Below are 17,178 nucleotides of genomic sequence, written 5' to 3'. Positions count from 1 at the left end.
CTCAGTAACAGCATTGAAGATGGGTCGTGGCTGGGTCTTCCAGCAAGACAACGACCCGAAACACACAGCCAGGGCAACTAATGAGTGGCTCCGTAAGAAGCATCTCAAGGTCCTGGAGTGGCCTAGCCAGTCTCCAGACCTGAACCCAATAGAAAATCTTTGGAGGGAGCTGAAAGTCCGTATTGCCCAGCGACAGCCCCGAAACCTGAAGGATCTGGAGAAGGTCTGTATGGAGGAGTGGGCCAAAATCCCTGCTGCAGTGTGTGCAAACCTGGTCAAGACCTACAGGAAACGTATGATCTCTGTAATTGCAAACAAAGGTTTCTGTACCAAATATTAAGTTCTGCTTTTCTAATGTATCAAATACTTATGTCATGCAATAAAATGCAAATTAATTACTTAAAAATCATACAATGTGATTTTCTGGATTTTTGTTTTAGATTCTGTCTCTCACAGTTGAAGTGTACCTATGATAAAAATTACAGACCTCTACATGCTTTGTAAGTAGGAAAACCTGCAAAATCGGCAGTGTATCAAATACTTGTTCTCCCCACTGTAGGTCTTGGATGGCAGGAAGCTTCGCCCCAGTGATGTTCTGGGCTGTACGCACTACCCTCTGTAGCGCCTTGCGGTCGGATGCCAAGCAGTTGCCATACCAGGCGGTGATGCAGCCAGTCAAGATGCTCTCAATGGTGTAGCTGTAGAACTTTTTAAGGATCTGAATGCCCATGCAAAATCTTTTTTGCCTCCTGAGGGGGAAGAGGCGTAGTCGTGCCTCCTTCGACTGTGTTGATGTGTACCATGATAGTTCCTTAGTGATGTGGACACCGAACTTGAAGCTCTTGACCTGCTCCATCGATGTGGATGGGTTTGTGCTCGGCACTCCATTTCCTGTAGTCCACGATCAGCTCCTTTCTCTTGCTGACGTTGAGGGAGAGGTTGTTGTCCTGGCACCACACTGCCAGGTCACTGACGGCCTCCCTATAGGCTGTCTCGTCGCCGATCAGGCCAATCACCGCCGTGTCGTCAGCAAACTTAATGATGGTTTTTGAGTCGTGCACGGCCACGCAGTCATGAGTGAACAGGGAGTACAGGAGGGGACTGAGCACGCACCCGAGTGGGCCCCGTGGTGAGGGTCAACATGGCGGATGTGTTGTTGCCTACGCTCGCCACCTGAGGGCGCCCCGCCAGGAAGTCCAGGATCCAGTTGCAGAGGGAAGTGTTCAGTCCCAGGGTCCTTAGCTTAGTGATGAGCTTTGGTATTGATGAGCTACAGTCAATGAACAGCATTCTCACGTAGGTGTTCCTCTTGTCCAGGTGGGAGAGGGCAGTGTGGAGTGCAATAGAGATTGCGTCATCTGTGGATCTGTTTGGGCGGTATACGATTTGGAGTGGGCCGAGGGTGTCTGGGATGATGGTGTTGATGTGAGCCATGACCAGCCTTTCAAAGCATTTCAGGGCTACAGATGTGAGAGCTACGGGGCGGTAGTCATTTAGACAGGTTACCTTGGTGTTCTTGGGCACAGGGTCTATGGTGGTCTGCTTGAAACATGTAGGTATTACAGACTGGGTCAGGGAGAGGTTGAAAGTCATTTTAGACACTTTCCAGCTGGTCAGCACATCCTCTTGAGTGTGTCCTGGAAATCCGTCTGGCCCTGGGCCTTGTGAATGTTCACCTGTTTAAAGGTCTTACATCGGCTACGGAGAGTGAGATCACAGTCGTCTGGAACAGCTGGTGCTCTCATGCAGGTACAGTGTTGCTTGCCTTGAAGCGAGCATAGACGGAATTTAGATCGTCTGGTAGGCTCGCGTCAATGTGCAGCTCGCGGCTGGGTTTCCCTTTGTAATCCGTGATAGTTTGTAAAACCTGACACATCCGACGAGCGTCGGAGCCGGCGTAGTAAGATTAGATCATAGTCCTGTATTGATGTTATGATGAGTTTCTCGGGTGTTCAAGTAGTCAAGGATGCAAGGATTTACTTAGACACTTTGTAGACAGTTAATGCAAATGTTTAATGATCGGTACCGGCTTCGTTACAACAATGACCAGAGCTTTGCCCTTGGTGTTACGAACTAACTTGAACAAAGGAAACACTCTACCTTATATACCTTCTGTTACCATCTTCCTGGCATACATCAGGTCTCCATGGGCACTCCCTGTCTTTGAAGTTCATAACTCTTTACCCCAAGTCACTATCCTGTCCATCAATCATGCTATCCTAAACATCAGTAATCTCCTTTGACATAAAGGAATGTAGACTTTCTGTCTCCTCACCACTTATCTAGTAACTCTAACCTGTTCCCCACGATACTATGACATGACGTCATTACACCATAAAAAACATCATATCAGACTGTTTGATGGCTTGTCGGATGTCGTAGCGTCCGGATTCGTGTCCCGCTCCATGAAAGCAGCCGCTCTAGCCTGTATTTCAATGCGGATGTTGCCTGTAATCCACGGCGTCTGCTATTTTACTACTGCTAGTACTCATGCCTGTGTTCTCATGCCTGTGTTCCCGTGTGGCTCAGTTAGTAGTGTATGGCGCTTGCAACGTCTGGTTGTGGGTTCGATTCCCACGTGGGACCAGTATGAAAAATGTGTGCACTCGCTAACTGTAAGTCGCTCTGGATAAGAGCGTCTGCTAAATGACTAAAATGTAAAATGTATTCTAATGCCTGTATTCTAATGCCTGTATTATTAACTTTTAGGGTGAAGTGTTCAAGACCCGAGGTGGAGGACAGGCCGTCCAGTTCACTGACATAGAAACTCTGAGACAGGAGCTTCCTACTGGACCATGGTAGGTGTCCTGTTTTTACAGCTGCTGCTGCTACTACTGCTGCTAATGTACCACGACTGCTGCTAATGTACCACGACTGCTGCTAACGTACCGCTGCTACTGCTAACGACTGCAGGAATGTCCACCAGAGCTGTTGCCAGAGAAGTGAATGTTCATTTCTCTACCATAAGCCGCCTCCAACGTCGTTTTAGAGAATTTGGCAGTACGTCCAACCGGCCTCACAACCGCAGACCACGTGTAACCAGGCCAGCCCAGGACCTCCACATCCGACTACTTCACCTGCGGGATCGTCTGAGACCAGCCACCCGGACAGCTGATGAAACTGTGGGTTTGCACAACCGAAGAATTTCTGCACAAACTGTTAGAAACCGTCTCAGGGAAGCTCATCTGTGTGCTCGTCGTCCTCACCAGGGTCTTGACTTACTCTTCACGGATGAATCCCGGTTTCAACTGTCCCGGGCAGATGGCAGACAGCGTGTATGGAGTCATGTGGGCAAGTGGTTTGCTGATGTCAACGCTGTGAACAGAGTGCCCCATGGTGGGGTTATGGTATGGGCAGGTATAAGCTATTGACAACGAACACAATTGCATTTTATTGATTTGAATGTACAGAGATCCCTTGACGAGATCCTGAGGCCCATTGTCGAGCCATTCATCCGCCGCCATCACCTCATGTTTCAGCATTATAATGCATGGCCCCATGTCGCAAGGATCTGTTCACAATTCGTGGAAGCTGAAAATGTCCCAGTTCTTCCATGGCCTGCATACTCACCAGACATGTCACCCATTGAGCATGTTTGGGATGCTCTGGATTGACGTGTACAACAGGGTGTTCCAGTTCCCACCAATATCCAGCAACTTCGCACAGCCATTGGAAGAGGAGTGGGACAACATTCCACAGGCCAAAATCAACAGCCTGATCAATCCTATGCGAAGGAGACGTGTCATGCTGCATGAGGCAAATGGTGGTCACATCAGATACTGACTGATTTTCTGATTCACGCTCTACCTTTTTTTTAAGGTATCTGTGACCAACAGATGCATATCTGTAATTCCAGTCATGTGAAATCCATAGATTAGGGCCTAATGAATTAATTTCAATTGACCGACGTCCTTATATGAACTGTAACTCAGTCAGGTCTTTTAAATTGTTGCATGTTGCGTTAATATTTTAGTTCAGTATATATTCATACAGGCATACATACATACATACATACATACATACATACATACACACATACACACATACACACATACATACAGTGCATTCGGAAAGTATTCAGACCCCTTCACTTTTTTCACGTTTTGTTACGTTGCAGCCTTATTCTGAAATTGATTAAATCAATCTACACACAATACCCCATAATGACAAAGCAAAAACAGGTTTAATTAAAATAAAAACTGAAATAACATTTACATAAGTATTCAGACCCTTTACTCAGTACTTTGTTGAAGCACCTTTGGCAGCGATTACAGCCTTGAGTCTTCTTGGGTATGATGCTACAAGCTTGGGACACCTGTATTTGGGGAGTTTGTCCCATTCTTCTCTGCAGATCCTCTCAAGCTCTGTCAGGTTGGATGGGCGCTCTGGAGCAGGTTTTCATCAAGGATCTTTTTGTACTTTGCTCCAATCATCTTTCCCTCGATCCTGACTAGTCTCCCAGTCCCTGCCTCTGAAAAACATCCCCACAGCGTGATGCTGCCACCACCATGCTTCACCGTAGGGATGGTATTGGCCAGGTGATGAGCGGAGCCTCATTTCCTCCAGATGTGACGCTTGGCATTCAGGCCAAAGAGTTCAATCTTTGTTTCATCAGACCAGAGAATCTTGTTTCTCATGGTCTGAGAGTCCTTTAGGTGCCTTTTGGCAAACTCCAAGCGGGCTGTCGTGCCTTTTACTGAGGAGTGGCTTCCGTCTGACCACTACCATAAATACCTGATTGGTGGAGTGCTGCAGAGATTGTTGTCCTTCTGGAAGGTTCTCCCATCTCCACAGAGGAACTCTGGAGCTCTGTCAGAGTGACCATCGGGTTCTTAGTCACCTCCCTGACCAAGGCCCTTCTCCCCCGATTGCTCAGTTTGACCGTGCGGCCAGCTCTAGGAAGAGTCTTGGTGGTTCCAAACTTCTTCCATTTAAGAATGAAAGAGGCCACTGTGTTCTTGGGGACCTACAAGCGAAGGTTTATAAAAAATTAAAGAACAGACCCTTCGCTATGAGCCTCAAAATTGAGCTCCAGTGCATCCTGTTTCCATTGATCATCCTTGAGATGTTTCTACAACTTGATTGGAGTCCACCTGTGGTAAATTCAATTGATTGGACATGATTTGAAAAAGCACACACCTGTCTATATAAGGTCCCACAGTTGACAGTGCAAAAACCAACCCATGAGGTCGAAGGAATTGTCCGTAGAGCTCTGAGACAGGATTGTGTCAAGGCACAGATCTGGGGAAGGGTACAAAAACATTTCTGCAGCATTGAAGGTCCCCAAGAACACAGTGGCCTCCATCATTCTGAAATGGAAGAAGTTTGGAATCACCAAGTCTCTTCCTAGAGCTGGCCGCCCAGCCCAACTGAGTAATCAGAGGAGAAGGGCCTTGGTCAGGGAGGTGACAAAAACCTGATGGTCACTCTGACAGAGCTCCAGAGTTCCTCTGTGGAGATGGGAGAACCTTCTAGAAGGACAACCATCTCGGCAGCACTCCACCAATCAGGCCTTTATGGTAGAGTGGCCAGACGGAAGCCACTCCTCAGTAAAAGGCACATGACAGCCCGCTTGGAGTTTGCCAAAAGGCACCTAAAGGACTCTGACCATGAGAAACAAGATTCTCTCGTCTGATGAAACCAAGATTGAACTCTTTGGCCTGAATGCCAAGTGTCACGTCTGGAGGAAACCTGGCACCATCCCTATGGTGAAGCATGGTGGTGGCAGCATCATGCTGTGGGGATGTTTTTCAGCTGCAGGGACTGGGAGACTAGTCAGGATCGAGGGAAATATGAAAGGAGCAAAGTACAGAGATCCTTGATGAAAACCTGCTCCAGAGCGCTCAGGAACTCAGACTGGGGCGAAGGTTCACCTTCCAACAGGACAACAACTCTAAGCACACAGCCAAGACAACGCAGGAGTGGCTTCGGGACAAGTCTCTGAATGTCCTTGAGTGGCCCAGCCAGAGCCTGGACTTGAACCCGATCGAACATCTCTGGAGAGACCTGAAAATAGCTATGCAGCGACACTCCCCATCCAACCTGACAGAGCTTGAGAGGATCTGCAGAGAAGAATGGGAGAAACTCCCCAAATACAGGTGTGCCAAGCTTGTAGCGTCATACCCAAGAAGACTCGAGGCTGTAATCGCTGTCAAAGGTGCTTCAACAAAGTACTGAGTAAAGGGTCTGAATACTTATGTAAATGTGATATTTCAGTTTCTAAAAACCTGTTTTTGCTTCGTCATTATGGGTGAGGTATTGTGTGTAGAATGAGGGGAAAAAAACAATTTAATCAATTTTAGAATAAGGCTGTAACGTTACAAAATGTGGAAAAAGTCAAGGGATCTGAATACTTTCCCGAATGCACTGTACTTGCATCGAGACTGAGACAGGAGCTCACCACTGGACCAACGTAGTTGTCCACTCACTGTGCTAAACACTAAACTCACTTTTGTTTCTGTACTGTAAATGTGCTTGTTGACTGTGGGTACTGTATGAGAGTTAACATGTCTGAGGGTATCAGTTTGATCAAGGCAAAGAGGTGCAAAATGGCTAGTCTTGATCACATAATAGTTTTGTGATGCATACAGTGAGGGGGAAAAAGTATTTGATCCCCTGCTGATTTCTGTACGTTTGCTCACTGACAAAGACATGATCAGTCTATAATTTTAATGGTAGGTTTATTTGAACAGTGAGAGACAGAATAACAACAAAAAAATCCAGAAAAACGCATGTCAAAAATGTTAAATTGATTTGCATTTTAATGAGGGAAATTAGTATTTGACCCCTCTGCAAAACATGACTTAGTACTTGGTGGCAAAACCCTTGTTGGCAATCACAGAGGTCAGACGTTTCTTGTAGTTGGCCACCAGGTTTGCACACATCTCAGGAGGGATTTTGTCCCACTCCTCTTTGCAGATCTTCTCCAAGTCATTAAGGTTTCGAGGCTGACGTTTGGCAACTCGAACCTTCAGCTCCCTCCACAGATTTTCTATGGGATTAAGGTCTGGAGACTGGCTAGGCCACTCCAGGACCTTAATGTGCTTCTTCTTGAGCCACTCCTTTGTTGCCTTGGCCGTGTGTTTTGGGTCATTGTCATGCTGGAATACCCATCCACGACCCATTTTCAATGCCCTGGCTGAGGGAAGGAGGTTCTCACCCAAGATTTGACGGTACATGGCCCCGTCCATCGTCCCTTTGATGCGGTGAAGTTGTCCTGTCCCCTTAGCAGAAAAACATCCCCAAAGCATAATGTTTCCACCTCCATGTTTGACGGTGGGGATGGTGTTCTTGGTGTCATAGGCAGCATTCCTCCTCCTCCAAACACGGCGAGTTGAGTTGATGCCAAAGAGCTCGATTTTGGTCTCATCTGACCACAACACTTTCACCCAGTTCTCCTCTGAATCATTCAGATGTTCATTGGCAAACTTCAGACGGGCCTGTATATGTGCTTTCTTGAGCAGGGGGACCTTGCGGGCGCTGCAGGATTTCAGTCCTTCACGGCGTAGTGTGTTACCAATTGTTTTCTTGGTGACTATGGTCCCAGCTGCCTTGAGATCATTGACAAGATCCTCCCGTGTAGTTCTGGGCTGATTCATCACCGTTCTCATGATCATTGCAACTCCACGAGGTGAGATCTTGCATGGAGCCCCAGGCCGAGGGAGATTGACAGTTATTTTGTGTTTCTTCCATTTGCGAATAATCACACCAACTGTTGTCACCTTCTCACCAAGCTGCTTGGCGATGGTCTTGTAGCCCATTCCAGCCTTGTGTAGGTCTACAATCTTGTCCCTGACATCCTTGGAGAGCTCTTTGGTCTTGGCCATGGTGGAGAGTTTGGAATCTGATTGATTGATTGCTTCTGTGGACAGGTGTCTTTTATACAGGTAACAAACTGAGATTAGGAGCACTCGCTTTAAGAGTGTGCTCCTAATCTCAGCTCGTTACCGATATAAAAGACACCTGGGTGCCAGAAATCTTTCTGATTGAGAGGGGGTCAAATACTTATTTCCCTCATTAAAATGCAAATCAATTTATAACATTTTTGACATGCGTTTTTCTGGATTTTTTTGTTGTTATTCTGTCTCTCACTGTTCAAATAAACCTACCATTAAAATGATAGACTGATCATTTATTTGTCAGTGGGCAAACGTACAAAATCAGCAGGGGATCAAATACTTTTTCCCCCTCACTGTAGATCCAGAACGATAAGGTGAAGATCAGCGATTCTGTGTAGTCTGATGTAGTTGATGTAAAACACTCACTGTGTGTTCCTCCATTCAGCCGTAAGAGGAGGTCTTCAGAGGGCAACACTGCCCAGGGGGGCGACCGTATGGAGGGAGACTGGACAGATGTGGAGGACCGGGTAAGAGGCAGGGTTCACTCACTACACTGGTTATTGGACTGGTTAGTCTGGTCCCTGGTCGGTTTGTGCCGTCTTGCCAACTCCCAGTGTTACAAAACCCATAATAAGCCTACTGATTTAGCTGCACTCACTGGTCTGGAACCTGAATCATTATGTCTAGGGGTCCTGAGTCTAGTTAACTGGTCTGGAACCTGAATCATTATGTCTAGGGGTCCTGAGTCTAGTTAACTGGTCTGGAACCTGAATCATTATGTCTAGGGGTCCTGAGTCTAGTTAACTGGTCTGGAACCTGAATCATTATGTCTAGGGGTCTTAGGCCTAGTTAACTGGTCTGGAACCTGAATCATTATGTCTAGGGGTCCTGAGTCTAGTTAACTGGTCTGGAACCTGAATCATTATGTCTAGGGGTCTTAGGCCTAGTTAACTGGTCTGGAACCTGAATCATTATGTCTAGGGGTCCTAAGTCTAGTTAACTGGTCTGGAACCTGAATCATTATGTCTAGGGGTCCTGAGTCTAGTTAACTGGTCTGGAACCTGAATCATTATGTCTAGGGGTCCTAAGTCTAGTTAACTGGTCTGGAACCTGAATCATTATGTCTAGGGGTCCTGAGTCTAGTTAACTGGTCTGGAACCTGAATCATTATGTCTAGGGGTCCTGAGTCTAGTTAACTGGTCTGGAACCTGAATCATTATGTCTAGGGGTCTTAGGCCTAGTTAACTGGTCTGGAACCTGAATCATTATGTCTAGGGGTCTTAGGCCTAGTTAACTGGTCTGGAACCTGAATCATTATGTCTAGGGGTCCTGAGTCTAGTTAACTGGTCTGGAACCTGAATCATTATGTCTAGGGGTCCTGAGTCTAGTTAACTGGTCTGGAACCTGAATCATTATGTCTAGGGGTCTTAGGCCTAGTTAACTGGTCTGGAACCTGAATCATTATGTCTAGGGGTCTTAGGCCTAGTTAACTGGTCTGGAACCTGAATCATTATGTCTAGGGGTCCTGAGTCTAGTTAACTGGTCTGGAACCTGAATCATTATGTCTAGGGGTCTTAGGCCTAGTTAACTGGTCTGGAACCTGAATCATTATGTCTAGGGGTCCTGAGTCTAGTTAACTGGTCTGGAACCTGAATCATTATGTCTAGGGGTCTTAGGCCTAGTTAACTGGTCTGGAACCTGAATCATTATGTCTAGGGGTCTTAGGCCTAGTTAACTGGTCTGGAACCTGAATCATTATGTCTAGGGGTCTTAGGCCTAGTTAACTGGTCTGGAACCTGAATCATTATGTCTAGGGGTCCTGAGTCTAGTTAACTGGTCTGGAACCTGAATCATTATGTCTAGGGGTCTTAGGCCTAGTTAACTGGTCTGGAACCTGAATCATTATGTCTAGGGGTCTTAGGCCTAGTTAACTGGTCTGGAACCTGAATCATTATGTCTAGGGGTCCTGAGTCTAGTTAACTGGTCTGGAACCTGAATCATTATGTCTAGGGGTCTTAGGCCTAGTTAACTGGTCTGGAACCTGAATCATTATGTCTAGGGGTCCTGAGTCTAGTTAACTGGTCTGGAACCTGAATCATTATGTCTAGGGGTCTTAGGCCTAGTTAACTGGTCTGGAACCTGAATCATTATGTCTAGGGGTCTTAGGCCTAGTTAACTGGTCTGGAACCTGAATCATTATGTCTAGGGGTCCTGAGTCTAGTTAACTGGTCTGGAACCTGAATCATTATGTCTAGGGGTCTTAGGCCTAGTTAACTGGTCTGGAACCTGAATCATCCAAATCTATTCCAAGGTGCATTGAAGCTGTTCTGTCTCGTGGTGACCCAACACCCTGTTAAGATACTTTATGTTGATGTAAAAACAAAGAAGGCAGTTGCTTGTCGTCAACCATTCTAGAAGCTTCCACATTGTGTGTGTTGTGTGTTCCAGTGCTCTATGGCTATAGAGATGAGGGCTGGGTCGAACATGGGTCCAGGCTACCAGCACCATGGACATCAGAAGTAAGTATCATTTATTCTGTAGGGTTTTATTGGACAAATGTGTATGTGTGATACCGTCAATAGTGTCCGCCGAAAGTTTTCTAAATTAATATACACTGAGTGTACAAAACATTAGGAACACCTGCTCTTTCCGTGACAGACTGACCAGGTGAATCCAGGTGAAAGCTATGATCCCTTATTGATGTCACCTGTTAAATCCACTTCAATCAGTGTAGATGAAGGGGAGGAGACAGGTTAAAGAAGGATTTTTTAAATCCTTGAGACAATTGAGACATGGATTGTGTATGTGTGCCATTCAGAAAGACAAAATATTGAAGTCCCTTTGAACGGGGTATGGTAGTAGGTGCCAGGCGCACCGGTTTGAGTGTCAAGAACTGCACCCCTGCTGGGTTTTTCATGCTCAACAGTTTCCCGTGTGTATCAAGAATGATCCACCACCCAAAGGACACAATATCAGGAAGCTGTTCCTGCTGTTTGTATACTCAGTGTATTTCTGAAGTGAGTGTAACTCTGGTAATGTGTTGTTGATTGTGTTTTAGGCGCAGAAAGCCCTGAGAAGGTCCTGTCCTGTCCTGTCCTGTCTGGGCTGCTCCATACACCCCTCCCTCCCTCCTCAACTCTCCCTCCTCAACTCTCCCCCCCTCCCTCCTCAACTCTCCCCCCTCCCTCCTCAACTCTCCCCCCTCCCTCCTCAACTCTCCCCCCTCCCTCCTCAACTCTCCCCCCTCAACTCTCCCCCCCTCCCCCCTCCCTCCTCAACTCCCCCCCCCTCCCTCCTCAACTCTCCCCCCTCTCTCCTCAACTCTCCCCCCTCTCTCCTCAACTCTCCCCCCTCCCCCCTCTCTCCTCAACTCTCCCCTCTCTCTCCATAAACTTCCCTCCCTCCTCAACTCTCCCCCCTCCCTCCTCAACTCTCCCCCCTCAACTCTCCCCCCTCCCTCCTCAACTCCCCCCCTCCCTCCTCAACTCTCCCCCCTCTCTCCTCAACTCTCCCCCCTCTCTCCTCAACTCTCCCCCCTCTCTCCTCAACTCTCCCCCCTCTCTCCTCAACTCTCCCCTCTCTCTCCATAAACTTCCCTCCCTCCTCAACCCTCACCCCCTCCCTCCTTCCTCATTCCTCACCCCCTCCCTCCATAACCCCTCCCTCCCTCCTCAACCTTAACCCTCACCCCCTCCCTCCCTCCTCACCCCCTCCCTCCCTCCTCACCCCCTCCCTCCCCCCCTCCCTCCTCACCCCCTCCCTCCCTCCTCACCCCCTCCCCCCTCCCTCCTCACCCCCTCCCTCCCTCCCTCCTCCCCCCCCACGCGGCTGGTGTGCAATATCTAACACTCTGGAAACTTTTTTTTTTTTTCTTTACATCTTTAGCTTTAGTATAATCTATTTAAACATTTCCTATTGCTTTTTTTTATAAATTTATATATATACACTTCACCCAAGCTTATTTTGTAAAATATTTTATATTTGGTGTGTCGTGTGATCACATATAAAGGCAGTATTAACTGAATGCATGCATCATGATTCAGCCAAAGATGGACTGCTGTGTTGTGGTTCATAACTAACTGGGCCTGTTGACAATATAAGAATAGTTAAATGTTTTCAGATTTACTTTAGTATTTTCTGTGATTTTAGGACAGTTCTGTTTTGTTACCTGGCACATAGAGGCAGTCAGTGAAAAGTAGCCTGGTCTCAGATCTGTTTGTGTTGTGTTGTTGTGGTGTGACTGACCATAGGAGCTGGCAAGACGACACAGATCTGGGAACAGGCTACTATTGGGATACATTTTGTTCAGTTAAATATTTTCTCTGCTGTTTTTCTGTCTCTTGTTTGAAACGATGAAGTTCAAGCCTTCATTCATGTTCAGTTTATTTTTGTATCAGCTGGTAGATTATATTTACGTATTTCTCTACTCATTTTGTAAAGGTATTTTCTTCCTGGTTGGACTAAACTGATCTGCACAGCTTTCATTGTAAAACACGTTTAGGAATTAAATTCCTTTCAAAGCACCTTTTTGTGTGTTTGTTTTTATGGTAACAATGGAATGAGTTTTGCAATGTAAAAAGCAATTAGTTATGGTGTAAAGTGATAAAACAGCTGACAGACTAAGTTATGGTACACAATTCTAATGGCTGGTTATAATAGTCTCCTGTAGCTCAGTTGGTAGAGCATGGCACTTGCAACGCCAGGTTTGTGGGTTCGATTCCTGCGGGGGACAAGTAAGAAAATGTCTGCACTCACTAACTAAGTCCCTTTGGATCTGTTAAGTGGCTAAAATGTAAAAAGTGTTAATTACAATGAATGAACAGTAGATGGCGGAACTGGACTGGATATTATATGTATGACTGTAATTTACTGTAGAGTAAAGGATCAGCTGTTCTCTTCCCACTAAAGGAACTAAGAATGTTCTGGAGGGAAAAACAATACCCCCATCACCACATGAGAAACCTCCCAGCCTGCAGCTCTCTCTAAAATAACTCAATTGTAATTAGGTTAGCTGTAGAGCCAGTCCGAACCATGCCTCCTCTCCTTCCGAACCATGCCTCCTCTCCTTCCGAACCATGCCCCCTCTCCTTCCGAACCATGCCTCCTCTCCTTCCGAACCATGCCTCCTCTCCTTCCGAACCATGCCTCCTCTCCTTCCGAACCATGCCCCCTCTCCTTCCGAACCATGCCTCCTCTCCTTCCGAACCATGCCTCCTCTCTTTCCGAACCATGACTCCTCTCCTTCCAAACCTTGCCTCCTCTCCTTCCGAACCATGCCTCCTCTCCTTCCGAACCTTGCCCCCTCTCCTTCCGAACCATGCCTCCTCTCCTTCCGAACCATGCCTCCTCTCCTTCCGAACCATGCCTCCTCTCCTTCCGAACCATGCCTCCTCTCCTTCCGAACCATGCCTCCTCTCCTTCCGAACCATGCCTCCTCTCCTTCCGAACCATGCCTCCTCTCCTTCCGAACCATGCCTCCTCTCCTTCCGAACCTTGCCTCCTCTCCTTCCGAACCATGCCTCCTCTCCTTCCGAACCTTTCCTCCTCTCCTTCCGAACCTTGCCTCCTCTCCTTCCGAACCTTGCCTCCTCTCCTTCCGAACCATGCCTCCTCTCCTTCCGAACCATGCCTCCTCTCCTTCCGAACCATGCCTCCTCTCCTTCCGAACCATGCCTCCTCTCCTTCCGAACCTTGCCTCCTCTCCTTCCGAACCTTGCCTCCTCTCCTTCCGAACCTTGCCTCCTCTCCTTCCGAACCTTGCCCCCTCTCCTTCCGAACCTTGCCTCCTCTCCTTCCGAACCATGCCTCCTCTCCTTCCGAACCTTTCCTCCTCTCCTTCCGAACCTTGCCTCCTCTCCTTCCGAACCATGCCTCCTCTCCTTCCGAACCTTGCCTCCTCTCCTTCCGAACCATGCCTCCTCTCTTTCCGAACCATGCCTCCTCTCCTTCCGAACCATGCCTCCTCTCCTTCCGAACCATGCCTCCTCTCCTTCCGAACCATGCCTCCTCTCCTTCCGAACCTTGCCTCCTCTCCTTCCGAACCATGCCTCCTCTCCTTCCGAACCATGCCTCCTCTCCTTCCGAACCATGCCTCCTCTCCTGCCCCTGTCTGTCTACATGTATGACCATCTACCTTCTCCTGCCCTGTTTTTGTTCTCATTCTCAAATAGAATAAACTGGATGAGCTCCGTTGATGAGCTAGGGTGATGAGCTAGGATGAGGCACATGGGCTACTAACAGCTTACTACACAACATACACTTAGTATTACTTTCTTAGCTACAGTATACATATCTCCCTGGCATATTACATCATTTATGCAACAGCATACAATACATTTTTGGACTCACCTTGTTGTGCTGTGCTCACTTGAAGAAGAAGAAGGAGGCGTGGCGGTCCTTCTTGAGGGCAAATTACGTCAGTGATCTTCAGGTCAGAGCTTTAGAAAGAGGCCCGAGTTCCCGACTTGGAATTCCAAGTTGGATGACCATTCAAAACGTATTTTCCCAGTCGGAGCTCGTTTTTTCCAGAGTTCCCAGTTTTGAACTCACTGAAGTCTGAGACTTCTGAGTTTCCAGTTGTTTTTACCGTGGCAGAAGTCATGCTGGATTGACAGCATGGCCAATGTTGAATGTTTATCCTTTTAGGTTTGGAAAAGAGACCCTTGAACCCAGACTTGGACCACATATCCACTCCACTGAATAGCAGGCTAGTGATTGCTTTGCAATGCTTGCAGTTAGCCACTGATTCCTTCCAAATCACTCATTGTTGAATATGCGATTTTCAAATTTGTTGTGTAATGTTTATGTCCAATGGCCGATGAGCACCAATACATTTTATCTATAATTTCTCTACATATGACAAGGATTGAAAAGGATTTGCCAGTAAATTGTCTACTTGATTCATGATGATGACTGCTTCTCTAGCTTGCTAGCTAAGAATTTGAAAGTATGATGTTGACATGATCAGTCCAATCAAAGCTACGGTAGATATAACGTGATTGGACATCATTTTCTGTGGCCAATGACCTTGAGCCTTCTTGGATGGGCACTTCTAATGTAACTCCATGGCAGCACCCAAGGAGCTTGAATGAGTTAACATGCAACACTGTATATTGGTTAGTTAACATGCAACACTGCCATTGGTTAGTTAACATGCAACACTGTATATTGTCAATCACTGAGATGAATTATTTGTGTTACTGGCTTCATTTAAAAACTGTTAAAGGCCATGTTGCAAGTTACGTTTGCCAATAAAAATAGAACATACACCACTTGTAGTAGATGGCAAAACCTGCCCTCCATCGAGGTCCTGCACGACTCCAGGGCAAGGAAGCGGGCAGGAAAGATCATCGCCGACCCCTTCCACCCCCTCTTCCAAAGACTCCCCTCTGTCAAACGGTAGAGGTCAATCACGGCCAAAACCTTCCACCACCTGAACAGTTTCTTCCTGCGTGCCATCGGACTTTGCGTTATTCATCAAATTAATTTAATCCATATTAGAGTAAGGCTGTAACGTAACAAAATGTGGAGAAAGTCAAGGGGTCTGAATACTTTCCGAATGCGCTGTATGTGGATCTGTGGAAATTCTTCATCTGAATGTATTTAGTGAATAAATCTGATTCTGACATGTTAACCTGAGTTGAGCTGGTTTATCATATCCGTTTCCATTGTATTATTTGGGACTGGTTATGAACTGTAGCAGGTAGCAGATTCTCCCCTTTATGTCTTCATATACTGAACAGAAATATAAACGCAACATGTGAAGTGTTGGTCCCATGTTTCATGAGCTGAAATAAAAGATCCCAGAAATGTTCCATACGCACAAAAAGCTTATTTCTCTCAAATTTGTGAACAAATATGTTTACGTCCCTGTTAGTGAGCATTTCTCCTTTGCCAAGATAATCCATCCACCTGACAGGTGTGGCATATCAAGAAGCTGATTAAACAGTGTGATCATTACACAGGTGCACCTTGTGCTGGGGACAATAAAAGGCCACTCTAAAATGTGCAGTTCTGTCACAACACAATGCCACAGATGTCTTAAGTTTTGAGGCACGCTGACTGCAGGAATGTCCACCCAGTGGTGGAAAAATACCCAGTCATATTTGAGTAAAAATAAAGATACCTTTTAATAGAAAATGGCTCAAGTAAAAGTGAGTCACCCAGTAAAATACTACTTGAGTAAAAGTCTTACCGTATTTGGTTTTAAATATACTTAAGTATCAAAAGTATAAATATTTTTTAAATTCCTTTTATAAAGCAAACCAGGCAGTACCATTTTCTTATTTGACAGTTTACGGATAGCCAGGGGCATTCTCCAACACTCAGACATCATCCAGGGGCATTCTCCAACACTCAGACATCATCCAGGGGCATTCTCCAACACTCAGACATCATCCAGGGGCATTCTCCAACACTCAGACATCATCCAGGGACATTCTCCAACACTCAGACATCATCCAGGGGCATTCTCCAACACTCAGACATCATCCAGGGGCATTCTCCAACACTCAGACATCAGCCAGGGGCATTCTCCAACACTCAGACATCAGCCAGGGGCATTCTCCAACACTCAGACATAATTTACGGCTAGCCAGGGGCATTCTCCAACACTCAGACATAATTTACAAACGAAGCATGTGTTTAGTGATTCTGCCATATCAGAGGCAGTAGAGATGACCAGGGATGTTCTCTTCATAAGTGTGTGACTTAGACAATTTTCCTGTCCTGCTAAGCATTCAAAATGTAATGAGTACTTTTGGGTATCAGGGAAAATGTATGGAGTAAAAAGTACATAATTTTCTTTAGGAATAGTGAAGTAAAAGTTGTCAAACCATATAAATAGTAAATAAAGTACAGATACCCCAAAAAACTACTTAAGTACTACTTTCAAGTATTTTTACATAAGTACTTTACACCATTGTGTCCACCAGAGCTGTTGCCAGAGAATTTAATGTTAATTTCTCTACCATAAGCCGCCTCCAACGTAGTTAGAGAATTTGGCAGTACGTCCAACCGGCCTCAGAACCGCAGACCACATGTAACCACGCCAGCCCAGGACCTCCACATCCAGCTTCTTCCCCTGTGGGATCGTCTGAGACCAGCCACCCACACAGCTGATGAAACTGAGTATTTCTGTCTGTAATAAAGCCCTTTTGTGGGGGGGGGGACTCATTCTGACTGTCTGGGCCTGGCTCCACAGTGGGTGGGCCTATGCCCAGCCATGGCTGCGACCCTAACCAGTCATGTGAAATCCATAGATTAGGGCCTAATGAATTTATTTTTAATTGACTTATTTGTAACGGGGGTTTCCCAAGTCATTCGACGCGTACAGCTCAAC

General features: G+C 46.5%; 1 protein-coding gene across 1 annotated transcript in view; it reads left to right on the top strand.

The window, feature by feature from the left end:
- Positions 1-10,935, top strand: part of LOC311134709 (kinesin-like protein KIF23) — a 64,956-nt gene extending 54,021 nt beyond the window's left edge. Inside the window, exons 19-22 of the mRNA XM_084168478.1 lie at positions 2,710-2,798; positions 8,284-8,365; positions 10,287-10,357; positions 10,897-10,935. Coding sequence (XP_084024604.1) covers positions 2,710-2,798; positions 8,284-8,365; positions 10,287-10,357; positions 10,897-10,912 — 258 coding nt within the window. The 3' untranslated portion in view covers positions 10,913-10,935. The remainder of the gene's footprint in view (positions 1-2,709; positions 2,799-8,283; positions 8,366-10,286; positions 10,358-10,896) is intronic.
- The last annotated feature ends 6,243 nt before the right edge of the window (positions 10,936-17,178 follow it).

This window comes from Coregonus lavaretus (assembly GCF_964263955.1).
Source record: "Coregonus lavaretus genome assembly, chromosome: 9".
NCBI classification, from domain to species: domain Eukaryota; kingdom Metazoa; phylum Chordata; class Actinopteri; order Salmoniformes; family Salmonidae; genus Coregonus; species Coregonus lavaretus.
The sequence above is the reverse complement of the archived record's forward strand: the minus strand, read 5'-3'. Positions and strand labels throughout refer to the sequence as shown.